The sequence below is a fragment of the Equus asinus genome, chromosome 4 (assembly GCF_041296235.1).
Source record: "Equus asinus isolate D_3611 breed Donkey chromosome 4, EquAss-T2T_v2, whole genome shotgun sequence".
Lineage (NCBI taxonomy): Eukaryota > Metazoa > Chordata > Mammalia > Perissodactyla > Equidae > Equus > Equus asinus.
In genome coordinates, this window is record NC_091793.1 from 126,227,512 (window position 1) to 126,253,250 (window position 25,739).

The following is a 25,739-nucleotide window of genomic DNA, read 5'->3' on the forward strand; positions in this document are numbered from 1 at the left end:
GCACTGTACAAAGCCAAAAGCAAACACAACTCTTCAAAAACAGTAGCAAAGGCAGTAGAGAACAGAGCACACTAAAAATCTGTTCATATCCAGTTTTCTGAGAGGAGATTTTAATTAGGGCAAGTCCCTTGATGTAAGTAATTCCTGGGTTCTTGGATTTGTTGCATGAAGTTTGGGGGATGAGAGAAAGAAGAAAAAGATATTTTTGTGGTAGCAAAATGGGGAAGGGGAACTTTTAGTTTAAATCCTAGAGAAAGATATGACCTTATTTAATACCACAAGCTGGTAAAGTGAAATGTTTATTTTTTATGCCCCTGTCCTTTACCTGAAATGCCCTTCTCCCTGCCATTCACCCACTCTTTCACATTCTTCCCCAGGTTATTGATAGTCATTTTCTGAGACTTGATTCAAAGACAGCCTCCTCTATTTTGTGCACACTATACCATTTTGTATTGAAATTATTGCCTTCACCTCTGTCTTCCTTATTAGACCCTAAGCTTCTCCTGGAAAGCACAGTAAAGTGTGTCTTTTTTATCTTTAAATTCTCAGCACCTTTTACGGAGCTTGGTACACAGTAAACTTTCAATACATGTACAAATTAAATTGTTAATAACAGATAGAATGTAAGAGAAAAGGAATTGTGGGAGACTCTGGTTTCTAGTTTTTGAGGAACTGATAGATAAATAGCACCATTAACTGTGATAGGGAATGAAAGAAAGTGGATTTTGGGGAGAGGAAAGATGAATTTAGTTTGGAAGTGCTTCTGTGACATTCAGGTAAAGATATTTATTAGGCATGGAGAAAGAATCTGGAGATCAGGAGCAAAAGCAGGGCAGGAGATAAGACTAAAAGAAATTAGCATAGAGGTGAAAACAATGGAATCTTGTTTCCCTTCCCTCATCTTTCAAATTTAGTTATATCCAATTTTTGCTTAAATCTTTCCTCGTTTTTTACTTTATTATGACTTTGTACATCTTCCTAGCTGATTAGCATAAAGTGCTATGATCACACTTCCTTTCTTTAATAACTTTTTATTTCTCGTCACATGAACAATTGTGTCATTTTTAAAATTAACTTCGTTTTCCATCACTAACTCGGCCCCAAACTTTTGAACAGAAATACCGACCTCCTGTCAGTAAAGTGAACTCTCAGGAAGTGCACACAAACGTGTCTCTGGACACCTTCATCCTCCTGCTTCTGTCCGAACCCGCTGATTCTTCTCTAGGCACTTTCCTCTACTGCTCTCCAAATTCCATTCTCCCATTCCCCGCCCTCCCTCCTGCTCTCCCTTCCCCTGCTCCTTCTCCCTCCCTCTTCACTCCATTCTCAGTCTCTCCTCTGAGAGGCTTTCCCCACCTGCCTTCGGTCCTTGCTGTTTGTTCTCCTGCAGCAGTGAGGCAGGAGCAGGGCTTGCTGACTAGCACGCCCTCACTGCAGGGTGATCAGGAAGAAACCTTACCTTTTCCGTCAGGAGCCCCTCCCCACACACTATATCTGTAGGTCTTTTCTCTTAGACTGGTCTGTTTCCTCCAGTCTCCTGCCTGGAGGGAGGGCGAAGACTGTGGGACCAGAGGAGGAGAAGGGGCTGTGTGTCTCCCCATTCAGGACACAGATTCTCACTTAACCTGGTCGTCAGCACACGGCTTCACAGCCCTTTTAGTGAGGAAGGGAAGGAGCTGTACTATCTGGGAATCTCCTTAATCAGGACTTTGAACCAATCCTTTTTTTTTTTTTTTGAATTCCAACACTGTGACTTGTTCTTCAGAGGTTCCAATTTCTAAGCCTTTCTGCTATTCTTTGGTGAGAATTGATTTGCTGCCCATTGGTTCCCACCCACCCAAGCCAGAAAGTTTTAGAGGTATCAACAATGCTATGGCTTATATTTAGATTTTTTTTAAGTCAGAAACATTCTAATTTCTTTATATTCTCGATAATTTAACTGGCTCTTTTGCAAAAGGGAGATGAATCATAGCGGCCATTTAAAAAATCCAAGAGTATGCTGGCTTTTTAAAAGAAGTAGATTTGAGGAAGAATAGAAGGGGCACATTGATGGATTATTTACACTTTAAGGCACCTATGTTACAAACAAACTCCACGTTTTCCACGAAGTCATATTTTATGATTCCAAGCAGTTTTCTCAAGTCTAGATTAAGGGTAACGTTGTAGATGTAACTATCTTTAGAAACACAATTTGACAACAAGAAAGTCCTTAATTTCGTCATAAATGGGAAGAAAATGTAACAGGAAATCTGTCATTTGTAATAGAGTAAAATTGTTTTGTTTCTTATGATTTCGTCATGCTTAGTGAGCAAGTAATTTCTTTGTTTATTGTATATGTTTAACTTCTATTATCAGCAAAAAGAAGAAATGTATAATACAGGGACTGAAAAAGCAAATTATGCTTTTAACTCAAGAAAGAAGCTGATTCTTTGCTTAAAGGAAGATCATATTTTCTTCTTCTTCCATGTTTTCCTTGATTAAAGATGGGACATGTGGAATTGTGGTTTTTTTCCTCCAAAGAAGGGAAACTTGTTTTCTTTTAATTCCACAAGCTTGCATGTTTCTTTACCCTGCTTTGTTACCACGCATCCATCTGCTTTTCATCTTTAACAATTATATTGCTGTCTCATTATTCCTTTACTGTCGTGTTAGGAGGAATTCAAGATGAAACTCTGTGTTCAATCTGCTATATTTACGTAGAAGCCAAATATGAAGTTTTCACTAGCTAAAATTTTTCTTTTTTATGTGAAGGTCTGATTGATATTACAAAGGATCCAGACTTTAATGGAATCTATGACGAAGACATGAATGCAGATCCGACATATAATCCCAATAGCCCTGAAGAAAAAGCTGTATTTATGAAATATGCTGAAAATATTTTGCTAAAGTTGACATTCAGTACCACACAAGTTCAACAATGTGAAAATGTTTTTATATTTGAAACAGCCTATTGGCTTACGAATGCTATAAAATATAATCAGGATTATCTTGATATTTGTACCTACCAGAGACTACAGCAGAGATTATATCTTCAAAAAAAGGTTATTCAAAAACACTTTGAGAAGAACAAAGAAATCAGAAGAGGGCTAGGATACCTAAAGTTAATATGTTTTCTGACTCCATTTCTATTGAGTTTAAAAAAGAAGATGAAAGTCCCATATTTAAATAGTCTGCTTCAGCCTTTTTCAGGTAAGAGTATCATCAAAATTCAAATTTAAAATATAGATATATGGGGCCGGCTTCGTGGCCCGAGTGGGTAAGTTCCCGCGCTCCGTCCGCTGCGGCAGCCCAGGGTTCGGATCCTGGCCGCGGACATGGCACCGCTCGTCAGGCCACGTTGAGGCGGCGTCCCACATCCCACAACTAGAAGGACATGCATCTAAGATATACAACTGTGTACAGGGGGGGTTTGGGGAGATAAAGCAGAAAAAAAAAAAAAAAAGATTGGCAACAGTTGTTAGCCCAGGTGCCAATCTTAAAAAAAATAAAATAAAATATATATTAAATTTACACTTAAATTCAATTTTGTTTCCAGTATGCAGGTCTAACCATGTAACCTAGCTGTAGCCTGTTAGAAGGAAACAAACAAAATTTAATGTCTCCAAAGTAATTAAAAATACTTGGTATATGTACATAGTACTTGGTATATATTTATACCAATTATAAGGGCTGTTGAAAGACTTAAAACGAGTTCTGAGAAAATGAGAAATAGGCCATGTTGCTGGTGGGACAACATTGTGAATATATCATATCTCATCCAAATTACTCTTTAAATTCAATGCACTTCTACTCAAAACCTCTATCGTGTTTTTCATGAAAGTTTATAAATTGATTCTGAAATTAATATGAAGCACTAAAGGATCATATATGCTCTTACATTTCTGAAAAAGAGATGGAAACATATTTTAAAACTTTAGTAATGTATTGGCACTGTAATAAACAAATAGACTCATGTAAGTGAACAGAGAGCTGAAAGAGGACCATGTTTATATGGAATTTGGCACGAATGTAGTGCAAACTATTCCTTCCACTCAGATTAGCAAGCAATTTATATATTTTCTTTGGTGCCCAATGTAGGTTTATTATAGTGGGCTTTCTATTCAGATGGCAATTTTCAGTAGAAGTTTTGCAAATCATTTAATTAAATTTTGTATCATGAGAATACAGATGGTGAAGATTATCATCCATGTCTGTGAATTATTTAAGACTGGACTCACGACCATGCTTGTCCCACGTGCAGGTTGGGGGACAGCAGGTGTATGGAACTACCAGGGCCTTGCTTAAAAAGCACGTTAGGTATATGTGTAATGTTTTGTTACCTAAATTATTGAAGCAACTATGACTAAATGTTAATAGTTAATTCCAGATGGTGAGATTAGGAAGTTACATTATTCTTTGTAATTTTCTATACCTTTTATATTTCTCAAAATACAGTATATACTTTATATTGCTGAAACCACATTCTGCTAACAAGTCAAAATAATTGAACAAACCTAATCCTTACTGAGATTTTAGAAAATTAATTTTTTTAAATGTTATATGTGTAGTTTCATTACTTTTCAGAAAAATGGGCTGGTTATTTTTGTCATGTGAGAGATACCCCCCTATTTCTTTTTAATATCTCTTTTTACCTAAACTAGCCCAGGTGAGTTTTTGTTGATTTAACCAAGGATTCTTTAAGGCACAGTGTGTCAAATCTCTTCTGATAATCGAAGGTAAGATATTAATCTTGAGCTCACACATAAAAATCGGTAAGTAGCATGATGGTTTGACTATTTTGAAATGTTTGTACAATGAAACCTCAGAAAATGCTCAAAGCATTTTCTAATAGCATAAATAATTTTATAGACTGAAATTGCCCAGATTTTCATTTCGTGTGGATTTTTCCACTTTGTTTACGTGAGTGAGAATCTAGATCTCCAAAATATGATTGTTATGTGCTTTTTCCACTTTTTAAATAAAAGTTTGTTTTCATTTTTGGAGATGACAAGGTCAAGACAGAGCGAGAATTGCCTCCATTCATTTATGGACGAGATTTTAAATGCCAGAATTTTCACTACAAAGAGAATCAGTATTTTCATGTTCATGGAGGAATTGAATTTGATATCAGCACCCCTTCAATTGAGAATGCTTTGGAAGATTTTCAGGTTTAAATTATTGTTGTTCCTGGAATGTTTTGTCGTTTCACAACTCTTTTATCCTACTCTCCATCCAGAAAGAGTCTCTGGTGGTACAGGCACTTGGCAGCTCTCCAAATGATTATCTTCCCAACTCACTAATTTTTCCATACATTCTGTGACATACATGAATTAAGTCTAACTATTTCTAAGGTACTATGTTAGATGTCAAAGACAAAATGATAAATAAGCTAGATACAACTATCATCCTTGCAGAGTTTACAGACCTCTAATGGACCATATTTGCCCTAGAATAGTTAACCAAAGAGTTCAGTAGAAATCCCTGAATATTTCACTACATGTTCTTCCATTTCCTCAAAGATTAGTATCAGAACAGAGATCCTCCAGAGTTTGGGAACAATAATTCTTCATCTGGAGTTTAGTATAAACATTATACATTTCAATTGTCATATTGTCTATATTGTATCTTTCCTTTTGTGTTTTTTCCTCACTCCCAAATTAGGAATTGGATACACGCAGTCATTATTAGGGTCTTGTGGGATTTTATGTTAAAAAATTTGTCACTTACATGTTTAAAATTTTATCTAAAAGAAGTCATAATTGTTTAGATTTGTTTAAAGATATGTTTTTAGTAACATAACTCATATTTTAGAACAATTTAGAAAAAATACGGGATTGTGCTGCTAATACATTTGCAGAAGATTCAGGATACAAAGAATATTACTCAATACCAGTCATGGAATTTAACGGAAAAAGGTAAGGAACTTTCAGTAATTATTCACAGTAACTGGAACTTGTTGAAAGTTAGCAGAAAACAAGGAAAGTGTTGAAATGCAAAGCCCTACTTAAAACCTCTGTATGGAGATCCTAGAACAATAATATCCACCATGAATGATGTACAAACTCAACAAACTAAGTTATATATATATATTATATATATACTATAAGTAAATATATATACTATAAACATAACTGTTATGTTTATTACTTTATAAGGTTTGATACATTCTGTATAAAATTATAGTGATATAATTAGCTCTTACAATTAACACAGTGGTTAAATGGGGATGGAGGTAAGGATCAAATCCTATGGGCCCACTGAAAGCAGTGGACTCAGCACATACCCCTTCATTTCCATAAGGAATATGATTTAAAATCCTCTTCCTCTGCTGGGTCTTGTTATACCTGTCATCTTTTGAGCAATGTGTTTCTCTCAGTATTGCTAGGGTCCTTCATGTATTGTGTTCTTGGATTTTCATATCTTGGACACTGAAGTTTGGAAATATGGGAGACATTTGGGTTGGAGGTAGAGACTTGAGATTTCAAAGCATATAAGAGAGGTTTTTGTTTTGTTTTTCTTAAAGGCATGTAAGTATTTGAGAGGATAGGGCCAAGTCTAGAACTCTGAAGAAGAGCAGCTTTTAAATGGGGTAGGGAGAAGCAGAGGAGAGAGCAAAGGAGAGTGAGAGGAATGCTACAGGCAGAGGAGGACCAAGAAAGTATGATAATATAGAAGCCAAATGGGGAGAATTTGAAAAATATGGAACTAATCAAAAGCGTCAAATTCAATAGAGAAAAAGGCCAAATCAATTTGATACTGAAGAGAGCCCTCTAAATTTGGCAGTGACTTGGTAAGAGAATTTTAGTTGTGGCTATACAAGGCTGTATGTATTGAGTTGAAGGGTAAAGTTGAGGAGAGTCCATGGGATGTAAAGAAGTAAAGACACAGATTGCAAATTTCTTTCAAGAGGCATAGCAGTGAGGGAAATAAGAGAAATAAGGCAGAGGGAGAAGCAAGATAAAGAATGAAAGGTGGATCTTTCCATTGACTAGTGCCTGAATGCACACATGGTACTAGAGCTGAAGTCAAAGACCATGTGGCTAACGACCTCCATGATATTGAAGACAATTAAGCAGCAGATCTCATGCCTCTGGAATGGACAGTTGGCATGCATCTCCCTGGAAGAAGAATCTCTCGCTCAGGGACCCAACACTATTGACATACCCCATGTACAGTCCTTCCCAAGCGTAATAGTGTCCGGGAGGCACCTCTGAATAAAGCTTTATTCTTCCAGGTTCTAATGTCTGGCTGGACACTAATGATCCTGGGAATGCAGGGAGGCAGCTGGGATGAACGCTGTTGGTGAGAGGTTGTTGTGAGTGAAGGAATATTGTTGGCATAAGCACATCGCCGTGGCACTGTAAGGGATCCAGTCATGTTGTTGCAATAGGATGTCACAGTGGAATCGTTTCTCTAGTTTCTGATTAATGCACAGCATTTGGTCATCGGTGTTGGTGAACTGTAGACAGATGGACTTGAATTTGCAGGCTTTCAAAACCAGCATAAGCTTGTTTCCCAAACCCAGCCAGCATACAATAACAGTAAAAATCTCAAGTGGAGTAATAATCAGTATTTTCCTGGCTCCTGTACCAATTACTAGAGAACATTCGGTTCCCTGTAAAATCCACCCCCACACAATTATTCCTAGGAATCTCATATGCCCATAGATCAGCTCTCCGAGGTAATATGAGACATCTTCAGTTTCCTCCTTTCATGCCTGAGCTCCCTGTAATGATCCACCACTGGGCCCCTAGAGCCCAATAGACACCATGAAGGCAACTCAGTACTAACGCCATTGTTGTCTCTGGCAATGCTGCTCCTGGTTGTGGAGCTGGTGTCGCCTTGGGGCTGGCTCCTCCTGATCCCTGCTAAACAGCATGCATCAACTGTGACACATGTTGGAGCCAATCCAATGAAATAGGGAGAATTTCTTTCCTTACTTATTTTATTGGTTTCAAAGAAGTACTAATAATGAACCCCTAATAATTTCGTGCAAAAACATCTCTTCCAGTCATTTTGCTTTCAGTTGTTCCTTTCTGTAGTATAGGGATCATTCTATGTTGGTGCTGGACCAGAGAATAATCTGAGTGATGGAAAAACATGCCATCTCAAAATCTCCCTCTTCTTTGATTTTAGGGGCATTTTATTGTACCAACTACGTGTATCTTGATGTTCTCTTTCCTCAGAGTGATTTATTTCCTAGGAGACTCTTGGTTCCTTATGAAAATAGGACCAGTTCCGCTGGCTCTCCAGGCATACCCAGAAACATCTAAACCCTAGATTCATTTTTGGCTCAGGTTGGGTTCTCCCACTGTTTCGGAATCAAAAAATAGGGGCCACAGTTCAGATACCCAGGATTTGGCTGTCCATAAAGGCAGAAGAACTCATGAATTATTAAGATGACAATGATTGAAGAAAATAGATGACTAAAATGTCCTATTTGGGGGAGAGCATACCAGCATCATGATACTGTTGTAGACGTTAGGAGGCAGGTCAGAATAACTTAATGTGACAGTGGCGTGTCAGGGAAGTGTGGTATTAGAAGCTCCTCACCACGGTCCCTAAGCTGGGTGCAGAATCCCAGGCAGAAGAATATGGAGGGAGTTATTTTAAAAGCGAGGCCCCCTTAAAGTCCCTGCACTACACTTAAGGTTTGAGTAAGAACAGTGGTATGTCTCTGTGCTGTACTTGGATGAGGGCTCCCTCACAGTGCCGCCATCTGGGCTTTCTGGGCTTCCAATAATCATCTCTGCGTGGGCCTGTGTATCCAACCTTAGGGGTCACAGAATCCTGTGGTCAGAGACTTTCTCAGGGTACAGCGACTTTTACCACCTCTTTCTTCAGTTTCTAGGGTAGGACAGCACCCTGCTGGTTCTGGATGTTTGATGTACTGGATGACTAAACTGAATTTCCAGCCCACCTTCCCTTAGTATTTGGTGAATTTATAAGTCTGTTTCATTGCTTAAGCAGTGATCCAAGAGTACGTCATGGAGGACCAGGGCCCCAAAGGTAGTTAGTAGCTCCTGTTCTCATGGCCATTTAACACAGCCAGGGCCAGTTCCCTGAAGAAGTACGTGAAAAGACAGAGGTTGCTGGTGTTGAGATTCTGTTGGAGCAGGATGATACAGAGCCGAGCCAAAGATCAAAGGACATTCTCAGTGTGATCCTCGTGGAGGGAGTCTTGTGGGACTTGGAGTGTCTGTTTGTGGTGGCCACTCTTATCAGTGTACATAATACTAACGGAAGGTGAGCTATATTCTTCTAGAAATTCAGTTTCGTTATCCAATACACATCAAACATTCACGTCTGACCTATACAGCTCCTTAAGGCCCTAGAGCCTATAAACACTGATTTAAAGCCTTCAAATCTGAGTAGGATTCAGAATACCTGCCCCTTGGTTTTGGAAGCTAGTATCTGGTAAGGTAGGTAAGTCTGCATTGAGGAAGGTGGCACCTCCAACAAGTCAGGACCCGTGGATAAAGTGACCACCACCTGGCCTGGCACTATACCTGCGAGATACAGGTGAATACAACCTTTAGATTATATTCTGGTGGTCTAGTTTCCTTTTGGGAGGAGGGGATGGTGGATAGGAAGAACGACAGCCTCAAATAAATGTGAACAGGTCCTCAAACTTGCCTCCATCCGTGTAGAGGTCTACTGTATTCAGGAAACGGGTTGAAATAAAGGTCAAGGAAAGGGAGTGTTAGCCTCTGACCAGTTCATAACAGAATGTTTCCTTAAGACCTTCCTTTAACTGACCCGTGGGGCTCAGTGATTCCCCCTCAGCTTCTGGGCAAGGAGTTTCCTTAGCACAGAGAGACTCCAATTCGCTTCCCTGGACATTAGTATGATGGAAGAAACTCCTCAGCACCCGAAGGAGAACGGATAGTCCCTGAGTAGCAGAATGAGGAGCCATAGGAGGGAGTGGCCACTGTCAAGAATACTGTATTTACAACAATCAACAGTTGCATTTAGAGCGGAAACCCAGGTAACATTAAGAGGCCTCCCACCGGCAGAGGTCGAGTCAGCTGCTGAGGCGCTTACTGCCAGAATCTGGGGATGGGAATGTACCTCATGGGCAGAAGTGGAGGAAGGCATCATTTTCTTTTACCTGTGATGATAAGCAACCCCAGGGAACAGAGTCACTCAAAATTTTGTCATTTTTCCATTCCAGTGTGATAGGGATGGAGGCCCTTGCCTACCTGTGTCTCAGGGACCTGGGGGTGGGGGTTTCTCTAGTCTACTGCAGCAGTTAGTAAAAGTCAAGGAGCATTGCCCAAAGCATCATTCCAGGTCAGACTCAAGGTAAACTCTTGAGCAAGCAAATGTAGACATAACTAAATAAAAAGTGTTAATACATAAATTTATAAGAAGAGAGTAAGCAAATGGTTAGAAGGTAAACCCAGAATCCTTCAGCCAGAGTTGGAATTTCCAGTCACTTTTAGACAGTGCCTCTTGTCACTGGCATGGGAAAGGCAGAGTCAATTAGAAGGACCAACACGGAGAAGACATTTGTTATACAATAACTCAATTAATAACAGTTGATAACCATGTTATTAAAATATTTACAGTCAACTTCAATTGAAACTACACTTTGTATTTAATTGTTATAGAAAAATAAAGTTTTGCCAGCATAGGAAAAGAAAGTAGCAAATCACTTCAAAGTCAGAAAAACTTATCTTTTTTCTTAATTTTTTATAGCTATTATGTGATTTATTTTGAATTGGAAACTTTCTATCAGCAACTATATAAGACACAATGGTGGGGAGCCATAAATGAAATAGTCAACAATCTGAGGCTGAAAAGACTTCCTCTGACAGATGCTCAATTACACGAACAATTCAAGAAAAAATTTGGTTTCAAAAAATCTATGAAATGCAAGGTATTTCAGTGGTTACCACATAATGTAGTGTAAGGAATTATATATTGTAAATAAATATATGTCTAAAACAAATTTTTATCTTAGGGACAAACAATAGGTTAAATAAAGTCTTCACTATGAAATGAAAATTCCATATTTTGGTGGCTGAAAAGCTGTACACTTCTGGATTAGAAATTTCTGGCAGAGTTACAAAACAAGCTGTTAATGAACTGGATTGTGATTAATCTTAATAATGGCTAATATTTATTGAATGCTTGTTTTGTACGCCGGGCACTATTATAAGTCCTTTCAACCGAGTTTTCCAAGGCACTCGGTACTATTGTCATTCCTATTTTACACGTGAGAAATTTGAGGTACGCTGAGGTAAGGATCTTTCCCAAATCACAGAGCTGGTAAACAGCAGAGCCAGGTTTCAGTCCTGAGAACTAAACGTAAGGAGCACACTGGCATCCTGAGTCAGACTCCACATGGCTTCAAGGAGCCTTGACTTCCGGGATCTGGAACTGATAAATTAAGTGGTGAGCTCACCACTTTCAAAGGGTACACTGGTATCTACTTACCATTTACTTGTTTTAATTCCATAAATTTTAAAGTTTAATAACCTGTTAATTGAATTTTAAACTATTAAATAGAATGTCTCAAAGAAAGCACAGCATTTTTACCTCTCCATTTTGAGACCTAGAGCAAAGGAGACAAACTGTATTCCTAAAGTTATATATTTCGAGTTTCCAAACTTCTAAATGAGATTATTGTTAAATGAGAAAAGGAACCAGTGATATCCGGTTGCTTTTTTTTTTTTTTAAATATTGGCTCTGAGCTAACAACTGTTGTCAATCTTTTTTTTTCTTTTTCTTCCCAAAGCCCCACAGTACATAGGTGTGTATTCTAGTTGTAGGTCCTAGTTATGCTGTGTGGGACGCTGCCTCAGCATGGCCTGATGAGTGGTGCCGTGTCCCTGCCCAGGATCCAAACCAGTGAAACCCCAGGCCGCTGAAGCGGAGCGCCCGAACTTAACCACTTGGCCACAGGGCCAGCCTCTCCATTTGCTTTTAAAGTACTTCAGAAATATATTTGTCTACCCTGTTTTGTCTTCAAAGAAGGATCTACAGCTCATCCTAAAAAAAGAAGAAAAAAAAACTTCCCAAAAATATTTTTTAAAGTTCTCAGTGTTTCTATATAGCTCTAACAAACTTAATCATTGCCCAGTGAGACACTTTCCTCATGGATTTTGTGAAAATTCTACTGTAATTGAGCACCAATCATGTCATTGTATTAATATATTTCGTTGTCCTTTTTTCCCCTTAAACCAAATTTTGGCGAATTTTGAAAAAACTAATTCTGGGCTTCTTAATAATTTTAGAGCATCCCATTTGGTATGAAGTCTGCTGTTGAAAGAGGATTATCTGCTGTTTTCCATACATTTAGCCGTAAAACCTCCAGCTCAACGATCAATGTCTCAGATGAGGCAGGTTATGCTATTTTCCATCATGCCGCTTTACATAACAGAGTTCCGATTATCTGCCAACTGTGCAAAGCCAACTTCAACGTCAACCAGAGACGCTTTATTATGTATAGCCAAGGTACCATAAAGTCTTTAAGTCTAAAATGTTTTCCTTTTACTTACCCCTTCCTATTCAGCATTAACAATGCATGCTGATTTTAGAGCAAGGTTAAAATTTGGTATTGGTACCTAGAGCAAAGGTGAAGTTTTTGTTTCATTTATCTCAGAGGAGCTCCTTTTAGTTTACTACGAATCCCCTATTGCTCCCTTATATAGTGTTATTTATTTGTTTATTGTGTCTCCTTCAGTTGAATATATGCTCCATAAAGGGCAAGGATGTGGTTGAATTTACCATGGTATCCTCATGTCCAGAGGAAAGCCTGGCATTAATGGGTGCTCAGGAGTAGATGTTGAGTAAATTCATGGATGACAAATGCAGAATAGCATTTGATAATCACTGGCATAATTAATATACAGTGATGTACTGTAGAAATTCAGAGAAAAGATAAATAAAGATCCCAGCAGAACATCCATTTCTTATCCCAGGGTTCTCAACCAGGGAATAGTTTCTTCACACTACATAAACTTATATTTAATAATAAAAAATTTATAATAATAATTTTTATGATTAATAACCCCTTAATTAGTTAATCTAGTTTAAACTTTAAAAGGCATTTTATCAAATTATTAGGTATACATACATATTTACATATTCATTGGAATAAATGTAACTAGTATGAAAATAATAAAGTTGAAGATGAAAGTGGAGAGTCTCCATAACTGAAGAGAGAAGTAGAGAGAGAGTATCAGGAATGGCTGATGCACCAATATTGGCAATAAGAAATGCGATTTTATGTTTTACTAGGTCAGCTATCTTAATAAGCTGTGCTAAATTTGCACACACCAAAACAAAATGTTCTGCTTTAATCCTATTCACTACTAATAAATTCTGTACGCTATCAGTATGATTAAAATGTTTTGATATTAAGATGTTTCTATCAGCTCAATTGAATATTCAATACAGAATGAACCTAGTTAAAATAGAGCACAAATTCAGTCAAATTTAAATGCAATGGGTAAACTGTTTTGTAAGATGTGTTATATTTCAAACCTTTTTGGTGTGAAAAAAATCTCTGGTAAATTAAAGTTTCTCATTCCTACTGTGACAACTTGGATTTCCATTTGCTGAGAATTGGGTAGATTTTGAAGTATGGAAAATGTACAACTCTACCGGCAATGTCTATGTGTCATTACTTAACTGACACAAAAATCACAGCCCCAGTGTGAGTTTTGACCAGCCACTTGAGAGGCAGCGTTTCCAGGTCGGCTCGGACGCAGGGTCAGGTGCACCATGCCCAGGTGGCTTGACTGAAAGTTGCACTCAATCCTATTTGATGTAATCCCGCCGTCTGTATCTAAATATAGTCATTTTGTTCCTATTCATGAGTCTATTTTGATTAATTTAGGAAACTGGATTATTATTATATTATTAATAAAAAATTATTTATAGACATAATTAAAATAAATACAATTATTGTTATATTAATAATCATACTTCTGTGTGTATTCTCTTTTAAAACAGAGTCATCCAAAATGGACGTGAAAAAAGAAAGAAATGGTAAGAAATAAATAAAATATTTGGTGCATTTTAGAAGGTTATTGCATGTATTAAAACTTTTCTTATAGTATATAATCTGCAAAATGCTCTGTTTCATGATAATGTCGCTTAATGAAGTTTGGTATACATTTTGAAGCAAAAATTTTTTCAACCAATGGTTCTTTAGTCATATTACTCTTAAGTTTTGGAGGTTTTCTTTCTTCCTTCCTTCCTTCCTTTCTTTCTTTCTCACTGTGGAATTTGCTGTCATCTCTACTTATTTTTATAAAATCAGGCTCAAAAGTGGGTTTTACACATTAAAAAAAAAAGCAATTAATATAATTTAGATATGCTGCCACCTAGTGACAGTAACAATCTGAGGTCTGAGGAATGAGTCACTCACTCTTGACTGAGGTAAGAGACTTGACCTAAGTATTGGATATGGAGAAGGCGGAAAAATTTTAAGAGGCTATACCTCTTTTTTTTTTTTTTTCGGTGAGGAACATTGGCCCTGTTGCCAATCTTCCTCTGTTTTTTTCTCCCCAAAGCCCCAGTGCATAGTTGTATATCCTAGTTCTAAGTCCGTCTAGTTCTTCTATGTGGGACGGCAGCTGGGCATGGCTTGATGAGCGTGCTGGGTCCACACCCAGGATCCTAACCAGCAAACCCAGGGAGGAGAGGCAGAGCAAGCACAGTTGACTACACCACAAGGCCGGCCTGAGGCTATACCTTCTATATCTCCATATCTAAGAGACTATACCTTCATATTCTATGTAATTCAAGAACTTTATTTTATTTTATTTTATTAGCTCTAAGCTAACTGCTGCCAATCCTCCTCTTTTGTTGAGGAAGACTGGCCCTGAGCTAACATCCATGCCCATCTCCCGCTACTTTATATATGGGACGCCTACCACAACATGGGTTTTTTGCCAAGCGGCGCCATGTCTGCACCCGGGATTCGAACCGGAGGACCCCAGGCCGCGAGAAGCGGAACGTGCAAACCTAACTGCTGCGCCACCGGGCCGGCCCCAAGAAGAGTTTATTTTTAAAGAAACTATTTACAAAGGCCTGAACTTTGTAAGAGGAGCCACCTTCCGTGGGTGGAGGAACGCAGCTAGCCTGAGATGACCACAGAGAGGGAACCTCGGAGAGAATGAGTATCCTGACCTCATTCTCTTCCTTTCTCCAATCTCCTGCCAGGGTTCCCCATTGGCAGAGAATGACAAGCCAAAGGGCTGGGGATGCTAAATCTGCAGGGGAAGAAAGCAGGGAGGGTGCTAAAGGGAGGTGAGTGGACCTGGAGGGGAAAGAGGAAGCTTATCCCACCCACCTGCCCTGTAGGAATTTGCAGTTGAGTAACAACAGTGGATCTCCTACATTATTGCTCTTTTTTTTCTTTTCTAAGTATCACTTGTGGCAACCTTGGATAGTATTATTTATTTGTTTATTGCATTTCCCTCTCTTGAATATAAGCTCCATAAGGGCACGGATTTGGTTTACTGTGCCATGGTGTCCTCGTGTCCAGAAGAAAGCCAGGCATTAGTAGGTCCCATCAGGAAATAGCTGTTGAATGTTGAATAAATGCATGGCTGGATGAATGCAGGGGAGCACTGGACAATCACTGGCATAATTAATTTGCAGTAATGTCATATAGAAATTCAGAGAAAAGAAAGGTAAAAATGGCTCTCAGGTCCCAATAGAGCATCTATTCTTTAGACCAGGGTTCTCAACCAGAGAATAGTTTCTTCAGACTACGCCAACCCCTCCAGAACTTTCTTGATTCTAGCTTGTCTTCGGGCAGTGTTTCTCAGCTTCAGCAAGCACTCTTGACATTGGGGACAGGACAGTTCTTTGCTGTGGGGCGCCATCCTGTGCACTGTAGAATGGTTAGTAGCATCCTTGGTCTCTACCGGCTAAATGTCAGTAGGAACCCCCACCCCAGTTGTGACAACCAAAAATGTCATCAGACATTACAAATGCCGGGGAGGGGGAGGCACTTTATCTCACCACTCTGGGATAAACTTTTAAGTACGTAGGGACCACCCAGGGATCTTGTTAAAATGCAGATTCTGATTCAGAGGGTCTGCATGGGAGCCAAGATCCTGCATATCTTTAGAGCAGGAAGCGGGGGATGTAAGAATAGTACTCCTGCCCCTGGGGTGTGCTGAAATTTTGGGGGAGGAGGGTGGAGAGGTGAAGGAGAGGGCAGCGGGGAGGCTAGTGTGGTTTAAAAGAAACTCTTCAGGTCATTTTGATATTTGTCCTGCTGAGAGCAGCTGATCGCATTTCATTGATTGAAATGGACCAACCTGTTCTGTAGTCCTATGATTAGGTCTCAGTCTTTCAGAGAGCCTGTGGTATCGGACTGTGAACTTCGACCTGCTTCTCAGTCCATCCTTCCCCCTTAGGTGGGTCAAGATGGCTAGAGCGAGCTGAAGTTGGGTGGGTTAGGTTCTAATAAAACCGCAAGTTAGGCTCTCGTCAAATAGTTTCTCCTGAGGACAGACAGGCCTTGTTAAGAGAGACAGAATGCTCTGGTGTATTTCAAAATGCTTCCTTTTCCCCGCCCCCTGCTGGAAACACGAAGGAATTTTTCTCTGATAGTCACTGTGAGGACCTGGTTGAGCTCCTGGAGGTAAAACTCAGTGAAATATGGGGGTTTCCTGTGACTTGGTCCCCCTGGAGGTTTAACCTCTCAGACTTGCCCACGCTGAGCCGCCAGCAATTTGTCAATTACAGTTCAGGTTTTTCTACACCAGAACTGGTTTCTGTGGCGGTTTCTGCTGCAGTAAGTTGTGATTCTCCGCCTGTTTGTCTCCTCAATTCTGGGGACAGCATTTTTGCCCTGTGACCTTGCTTCTCTAACGGATCTGAGAAAAGTTGTTGATTTTTCGGTTTGCTCAGCTTTTTACTGGCTGTTAGGATGGATTAGTGACCTTTAAGCTCCTCTCATGCCGGACCAGAAATTGGAAGACTAAGCAGTAATTTTAAATAAATAGATTTGGGTCAGATGTTATAGACTATCGAAGGTTATGATATAAAATTTAGACTACTAAGGCAGGCTGGAAGCCATTGGAAGTTTCTGAGTTGGGAGAAAAACAGTGCTTCACTGAGGAAGTACCACTTTTAGGCCGAGGAATGAATAACAGTTAGCTAGTTCCTAGCTGGGAAGTGTTTTTTGGGAGATGGAAGCTTTCAGACAGCTGGATTAGCCCGGGGTGACCGGATAATTCATCATCCAAATCAGGGGGTTTTGAAAATGGAGGGGGCACTGTTAATAATTATGCTGGGGCGACAGGCATAGACCTGTACTTACCTGGGCAACCTGGGATAGGTGGTCGTACCCTATGTTTGAGGAGCAACAAGAAGGCCTATATGAAGAGAACAAGGTGTATAGGTTGTGGGGGCTTGTGGGGAGAGGGGCAGGTAGCTGGGGTTCAGGTTACGTTGGAGCCAGCAGATCCTTCTCTTGTACTCATGATCAGATGGCCTTCAGAAGCCACAGAAGAGTTGTAAACAAGGAGGTGAAAAGATCAGATATACATTTTGAAAAAATGGATTGGGGAAGGGCAAGAACAAAGCGGGGATATCAGTTGAGAGGTAATTATGGCTTGGAGTAGGGTGGTGGCAGTAAAGATGGGTTCTAGAGATATTTAGACTTGGTGATAGACTGGTTGTGGAGATGAAATGAGAGGGAGTTGCCAAGGAGTCTTTCAGGTTTCTGGTTTGTAGAACCGGCTGGATGATGATAACCTTCCCTGATTTAGGGAGCAGTGAAAGAGGACCACGTTTGGAGAGAAAGATAGGAGTTCAATTTTGAATATGTTAAGTTTGAGGTGGTGCAGGGAGATGCCCCGTGAGAAGTTGGAAGTCTAGATCTGGAGCGCGGAGAAGAAAGCAGAACTAGAGAGTCACCAACTTGCAGATGGTAAATGAAGCCGTTGAGAAGATAAAAAGGCCCAAGATAGAGACTTAAGGCTCATTTAGACATCGGAACAATGAGAAGGTCCCAAAGGAGACTGTGAAGTGGTAGTCAGAGAAGTAGGAGAAAAAGGGGAAGATATCATATCACAAAAGCCACGGGAAGAAACTATTTTAAAGAGGAAGAAGTGGTCACCTTACTGGTGAGAAGTAAGTAAGATGAGAATTGAAAAACACCCACTGGATTTAGTGACATAGAGGCCTTTTGTGAGCATATTTTTTTTTTTCAGTTTCAAAGGATCTTATCTCCTGCTACAAAACATCTGAATAAAATGGGGAATAATTTAAACAAGAAATAGTTTATTTCATCACAAGACTATTTTGCACCTTGACTTAATTTTTAAAATATTTAATATTTTCAATGTTACTTATTCTTAACTTATAAAGAAGTATTGATTTGTAATGATCAGACATCCCGACTTAAAGAAGTACAGAATTGCTTAAATTAATTCTTTTAGTGCTTATCTTGGAGCTATTATTTCACATAATTCTAAGCTCTGTGGTTGGATGTCAAAAAAGCATGTTTTTTAGGAATGTTAAATCTTTGACCCCGGAAGTAATTGTCCATCCCTTCTAGGTCCAACACCTCTACACCTGGCTGCGCAGGCTTGCTCATTGGAAACAACCATCTGTCTACTCTGTTTCAAAGCTGATTACACACTTTCGGAAAAAAGAGGCTGGATGCCAATTCACTTTGCTGCTTTCTATGACAATATCTGCATCATCATTGCCCTCTGTAGGAAGGATCCTAGTTTACTAGAAGCTGAAGCAACCGCTGAGTAAGTTATTAAGCATTCATAAAAATATAAATTTCTGCTTTCATGGCTTGCCCCAAATGCTGACACTAAAAGGAATGGTTATTATGAATGATTTGGGAGGCTATGTAAGGCTTACTCTGCTGTCCTTTCTGGTTGCTATCTTCTCTATCACTTATCTTTAGAATTTATAAAAATGGGAACTTCTATTAACCGATGCATGTTTTCTGGAAGAATAAGGAGTATGGCCTAGGAGGTTTGTCCCAAACTTTTCCCCATAGTGTGGTGCTACAGATTAGTTTGTCAGGTTTACCACTTAGTGCCATGAAAGAAGCCTGAGACTAGGGAGGAGAAAGTTGCTCTAAGTTGAACCCTACACAACCAGGAGGCAGTCCAAGGGCTCCAGACCACAGTAGATAGGCCTTAGACAGCAGGAGAAATATCCAGTGCTATCCAGAAGAGAAATATATTCAAAAGAAGAAAATAACTTTGCAATAGGGAAATATCCCAGTCTTCTGTTCGACAGTTTAGCTGAGTACCAACCTTTAGGGAAGAGGTATAACTTCTCCTGAGGGTGCATTCTTGGCTAGTAATCTAAAGACCAGCTTATTATTTTGACTATCTGAATCTGATTTATGCAGAGTTTCATTCAGATATTTCTGCCTCTTCGTGTAACCTGTCTATCCTTATTCAGTGAAGAAATTAATCTTCCCTCTTGGCTGAGGCAGAGATATGTGTGGAGAAAGCTTCTGGAAAACCAGGGTCTCTGGTTAATAGATTCTCTGACTAATAGATTCTGGAAAGATCCGTGGAATGTGGAGATCTGAGTTCAACTCCTGGTCCTGTCGTATTTTGACAGTGTGTCTTTGAGCAGTAGGGAGCTAAAGGACTGGGTGGATTGTAAAAGATGAAAGAATTGGATGTCAGAGGTAGAAGTAAGAAGCTATCTGTGACCATAAGAAAGAAGCAAAGGATTAGTGGAGAGGACAATTACCAAGGTTGAGATCTATGTGGACCTAATGAGGAGTGTCACCATGCTGATGTGTACAAATATGGAGCATAAATGAGGGTATGACAAGGAACTGAGAGATCAGAGCACCGATGGTAATTAGCATGGATGTTGAAGTCATTGACCATAGGAGGAGGCATGTTGGTGAGGTGATACATGAACCAGGATGGTGGAAAAGCACCCAACTAGGAAGGGGACAATGGCAATATGGAGCTGGAAAGGGTAATATAATTTATTTTACAGCATATTTTTCAAATGAGGAAAATCAGAGTAATGGTGTTAGAAGTAAAAGTGGTCTTTATTCCTACCACTGAGTAGGAGAAAGCAAGCAAAGGGAGAACGGTCTTGTTAAAGTAGAAAAGAGAGATAGTGAAGAGACATTTACTCAGAAAGGAGAGTTTCCCCAGGGCCCAGGAAAAAGTAGAGGAGAGGCTTGGGGCCAGCTGGATGGAGGTGAGACTTCAAGGACAGGCAGCAAGAGAAGGAGGTTTCCTGAAAAGAGGAAGGCATGAGTATAAGGATAAAAAAGTAATGTTTGAGGCAATCTGATATGGTGAAAAGAGAAGGAGGAGGGAACTATTATCAGGACTGTGCTAAGCACCTTGTTCATCCCTTACATCAACAGTCAGCTGATTGCTGCTACCCTCATTCTTTTGCAGATGAAGGAAGTAACCCAGTTTGCTTAATTAAGGTCACATTGCTAGTCAGTAGATCTATTAGTTAAGATACAGGTGAAGCTGCTGTGACAAAGAGACCTAAAGAAATTTGTAGTTTAAACAAGGTAAAAGTGTAGTTCTTTTTCATGAAGTCTGGGTGGGTGGTCAAGGGCTGGCACAGTGGCTTGACAATATGAGGGACCCAGACTCCCTCTTTTGCTTCTTCACATGTGGTTTCCATATCCTGGTACAAAATGGCAACTCCTGCTGTCATTATGCTTGTTTTCCAGCCATGAGAAGAAAGAGAGAGGAAAAGTAATGACACACACCTTTTCTCTTTTAGGGAGTTGCGAGGTAACTTCTACTAACATCACACTGGCCAAACTTAGTCGTGTGGCCACACCTCTCTGTGAGGGAAGCTGAGAAATGTAATCCTTGGCTAGATAGCCACGTGTCCAACCAAAAGTTCTTCATTATCTAAAAAGCAGATCGTAGGTTTTTGAGAAAAACCGTTAGTTTCTGCCACAATGAGGAAGCTGGGATTTTAGAACTGGACGTGAAGTATAAAGAAATGGGTTGGAATACTACCTGAGCCTCAGTTTCATCATTTGTAAAATGGGCTGATAATACTTGCCTTGCTTTTTCCTTCGCTCATAAAGTTGTTGTAAGGATTGGGTGAGATAGTGTGTTCTAAGAACTTTGTGCGTTATCAACTTCTGAACAAAGTGTAAGGCATGATAACTAAGTTGGGAGGGAGGGTCAGGACAGCCCAGGCAAGAGAGGCAAATCTATTGACATGGGGAATGTACAGAACAATATACACGTAAGGAGGAGAAAGTGATCGTACAAGTCAGACTTCCTCTAAGAGCAATTTGGGTAGTTTTACAAAGAGTAAATCTGACACTATGTGGTGTGCTCAATTATTATGACATGTTCCTTCATTTTTAGGAATCAGTGTACACCACTCTTACTTGCTGCCACTTCAGGAGCACTGGACACTATTCAGTACCTATTTTCTCTTGGTGCTAACTGGAGAAAAACAGACATTAAAGGAAATAATATAATTCATTTATCAGTGCTAACCTTTCACACAGAGGTCCTCAAGTATATAATAGAGTTAAATATTCCTGAACTCCCAGTTTGGAAAACTTTGGTAGGTGAGTATAGAACACATAATCTCTTCATAAATAAATAATCTGATTATTACTCAGTTTAATTATTGATACTTACTCTGAAATAAAGCAAATAAAATAATACGTGCATATATTTTAAACATTTAAAAATCATAAAATAAACATTTTTGAGTTAAAACCAGAAATGCAAATCATACTGAACCATTTTTGTGTGTGCAAAAGTAGTTTTATTTCTAAATTAAAATAAAAGAATAATAGGCCAAAGAGACTATATTTTACACAATTATACTTATTTTTATTTTTCAACTTTCTCCAAAAGGATATTAAAATTATTTTTTCCCGAGGAAGATTAGACCTGAGCTAATATCTGCCAATCCTCGTCTTTTTGCTGAGGAAGACTGGCCCTGAACTAACGTCCGTGTCCATCTTCCTCTAGTTTATATGTGGGACGCCTACCACAGCATGGCTTGCCAAGCAGTGCCATGTCCACACCCGGGATCTGATCCAGTGAACCCTGGGCCGCCAAAGCAGAACGTGCACTTAACTGCTGCGCCACTGGGCTGGCCCCAGGAAATTAAAATCTAAGTGGAAAAGACTGTGTCCAATTTACTCCTCACCTCCTAATTTTAGAGATAGATCCAGCAACATCTTTCCTAGTATTTTGATAAATCTTTTGTGAAAAATTCTGTTCAAGATTTTTTTCCGAATTTGTGTTAAATCTAGTCAGATATATGGTAAAGGTAAGGGTTACTAGGCCAATTGAATGGACACATCTAATTTTGCTCCCTTCCAAGACCACGCTAAAATTACATGGAGATTAAATAATAATAACGCCAGCAGCAAACAAGCATTCAAGAGAAAACAGGAAAGGATGCAACAGCAATAAAATATTGGAAATAGATAGGCAAGTCTTAGGATTTAACAGACCGGAGAAATCATTGCAAGCTAACAGTGAGAAAGCTGAGAACCTCTCAGACTCACTCCATAAATCTTCAACAGGCTCAAACACTGGCTGTACCGGTCAGGAGTGCTCTCTGCAGAGGCTCACTTAGGAAAGACCTGAAGATGCTAATGGGGGAATTCTCCCCAACAAACGGGATACTGGGAGTCTGACCCAAGAGAAGAGCAAAGGGAATTTCAAAGATGGTAGATAGCAAAGGGAAATCTCAGAATGGAAATTGTGTGTCCAGACCAAAGAGAAAATGTAGGAGGAATTACCAATAGGTACAAAGAAACCTAAGCAGATGAAATAAAATAAGGAAATTCTTACCTCCAGGAAAACAAAAGTAAGAAAGGAGACACAGCTGTAGTAGGCTACAGTGCTTAGCAGTGAGTAATATCTGTGTAGGCTTTGTAATTAAGTATTGGATATTCACTTGACTAAAACCTATAAATATGGGGAAGGGGAAGCAGAGAAAATAGCAGAGCAGTGTTAAAAGAGCTAGTTTCTCATTTACCACAACGTGAAGTCAATTGATGATGTCTAAAAGTGATATAGCAAAAGATAACAGTGTATATAAATATTTAGAAATATGGAGATATGTAAATCACAGAAGGTCTAGCGAAAGAGTCCAAAGTGATTATATCTGGAGAGATGAACTCAGAAGAGTGGAGAGGATGGGGCAAAGAACCACTATATTTTGCTACAGGCCTTTTAGTAACACTTAACTCTGAATCATGAGCATGTGTTAACTTAATGAAATAAAAACTGAAGCAAAAAATGCAACAAATTGGAGAACGAGAACTGATATTTTCCCCAACAACTCATTTTAGGATGGGATAAATATATGTAAGATTTTCAATCCCATTCTACTGATTCAAGTCTGAATAACTGGTTTCAAAACTGGCTCAGTAACTGATTTTGCAATTTACTGGGTACTGGGAACACATTCCGTGTATATCAGCCCCAAAAGATATTGGAAGGTGTGTTCAAGGTCGATTTGTGTGCATACATATCATTATATCTTAGTCTTTTTAAGAGGAACTAAGAAGACCATCCTGTTACTTTTAATAGAGTAACACATTTGAAATACCTTTCTAGTAGGCAGCTCTGCCCTCCAGTGGGAATAGCCTAATGGCACAAAAAATTCCTGACAGCCACTCCTTCCCACAGCCATTGTTGGGAAGTCCTGATAATGACACAAACACAACAATGACCAGTGAGCATCTGGCCACTGCTTCTTTGCTCCCTCCTCACACTGCTAATTTCCCCTATTGGTAAAAGAAGAATTAGAGTTTATTAGAAGTTCACAGGATTATCTCTTGGAGTGGAAGCTCAGTTTTAGAAGAGAGCGCCATGGAGTGATCTAGCCAAGGTTGGAGTTAGACCCAGATTGGTTATTACAGAGACTGGGTGAAAACAGATGAGGAAAGAATACTTCTACATGGTTTTTCTTGCACCATAGACATTGTTTAGAAGCAGGTGTATTTGTATTATCTCCTGACTAGAGTGTAAGTTCATTCAAGATTTTTAAAAACATATCTTCTTCATGCTCAGGAAATGTATAAATCCTCATATATGATTTAATGGATATTGAATTTTTATTGACAATAACGAGGTTTACTTTGCCATCCTTGAAAACTCATATTCAAATTTTATTCAACAACTGATTTCAGGCAAGAGAGAGGTGTACTATTTTCCAAGTGAATTTGAACCATGTGACCAGCTGATCTAAGTCATTCAGACCAAAGATAAAGAATTTCAGGATTTTTCGTACTCATTATATAGATTCTAAACCTCCAAGATCATGGGTGTATGTAATCTGTTCAAGCCCCTCACATGCACAGAGGGGAATTTAATGAATGTGGTTGGTGGTGAAGGCGGTGATTCAACTCATGGCTTCATTTGGCCTGTACAGAAAAAGCAGCAATCATTCCATTCCCTCCTATGAAATTACAACATGTATTTTTCTGTTGGATACTTACCAGAAATGTTGCAGTGCGAAAGCTATAAACGAAGGATGATGGCCGTCATGTCCTTAGAAGTAATTTGCTTAGCAAGTGATGGATACTGGAAACATATTTTGGATGCTGGTGATGTAAAATCTATTAACTATCTTTTGCTTATGATATTTTATAGAGAGCTATATTATGTTCAGTCATTCACTTTAAATGTATTTTTAATTGTGAAGGAAACTTCCTAGTTGATTTAAAATTTCTAGTTTTCTTTTTTCTAAGATCACTTTCTTTACCTGTCAATCTTATATTTTATTTTTCATATGAAAGCTGCATATCAAAAGACTATATAAATTCCATTTCTATAAAAGTTTTCAAACTAAAATATGCTATTAAATTACTTTGCCATACTACCTCTTATATTTACTTTCACTTAGAAATTACCTCTATTCCGTATTCACACAATTTAATTTATTAACAATAACAGTTACCGTGTCAGGCCTGGGTTTGTAACTAGCTCTGCATTTAGAACTTAGGCTAATTGCTTACCCTCTCTAAGCCTAATTTCCTCATTAATAAAATGGTTCCTACCTCATAGCATTGTTTTGAGAACAGCACTGTCCAATATAACTTTCTGAAATGATGGAAATGTCCTATATGCACTGTCCATTATGGCAGCCTCTACTCTAATGTAAATATTGGGCACATATGAGGTGCTTCATAAGAGATTCATTCATTCATTTGTTGAATGAGTAAATGAATGAATGAAAAATTATTATAGGTAGCCCCCTAATGTGTTCCCTAAAACGTGTACAAAAAGCTCTGTGTCCAAAAAGTGAACCACAGATAAATAGGTCACAAGGGAGTTTCATTTCAGGTAGCTACATACATACATATATACATGTGTACACACATACAGCCCTAATTATACACACTATATTTTCCAGTGTTTTGTGTGTGTTCTATAATGTGCTCTTTTCTTTTACATTGAACTGATGTAAGTGTAACAGCGTCCAACTGAAGCCAGGTTTTCTATTTTTACCATGCCCCGTGATTTCCATCTTTGACCAGTTGTAATTAATGAGGCAAAGGTTGCTTTTTACCAGATTCAGCACTTTATTTTTTTTATTATTATTATTTTTTTAAAGATTTTATTTTTTTCTTTTTCTCCCCAAAGCCCCCCGGTACATAGTTGTATATTCTTCGTTGTGGGTCCTTCTAGTTGTGGCATGTGGGACACTGCCTCAGCGTGGTGTGATGAGCAGTGCTATGTCCGCATCCAGGATCCGAACCAACGAAACACTGGGCCGCCTGCAGCAGAGAGCGCGAACTTAACCACTCGGCCACGGGG

General features: G+C 39.1%; 1 protein-coding gene across 1 annotated transcript in view; it reads left to right on the forward strand.

Annotated features, from left to right (window-relative positions):
- ANKAR (ankyrin and armadillo repeat containing) overlaps nt 1–25,739 on the forward strand; it is a 65,604-nt gene that overhangs the window by 8,420 nt on the left and 31,445 nt on the right. Inside the window, exons 3-11 of the mRNA XM_014852923.3 lie at nt 2,752–3,189; nt 4,984–5,147; nt 5,791–5,894; nt 10,681–10,861; nt 12,222–12,441; nt 13,945–13,980; nt 18,518–18,719; nt 21,309–21,517; nt 24,422–24,526. Of these exons, the coding sequence (XP_014708409.1) occupies nt 2,752–3,189; nt 4,984–5,147; nt 5,791–5,894; nt 10,681–10,861; nt 12,222–12,441; nt 13,945–13,980; nt 18,518–18,719; nt 21,309–21,517; nt 24,422–24,526 (1,659 nt within the window). The remainder of the gene's footprint in view (nt 1–2,751; nt 3,190–4,983; nt 5,148–5,790; nt 5,895–10,680; nt 10,862–12,221; nt 12,442–13,944; nt 13,981–18,517; nt 18,720–21,308; nt 21,518–24,421; nt 24,527–25,739) is intronic.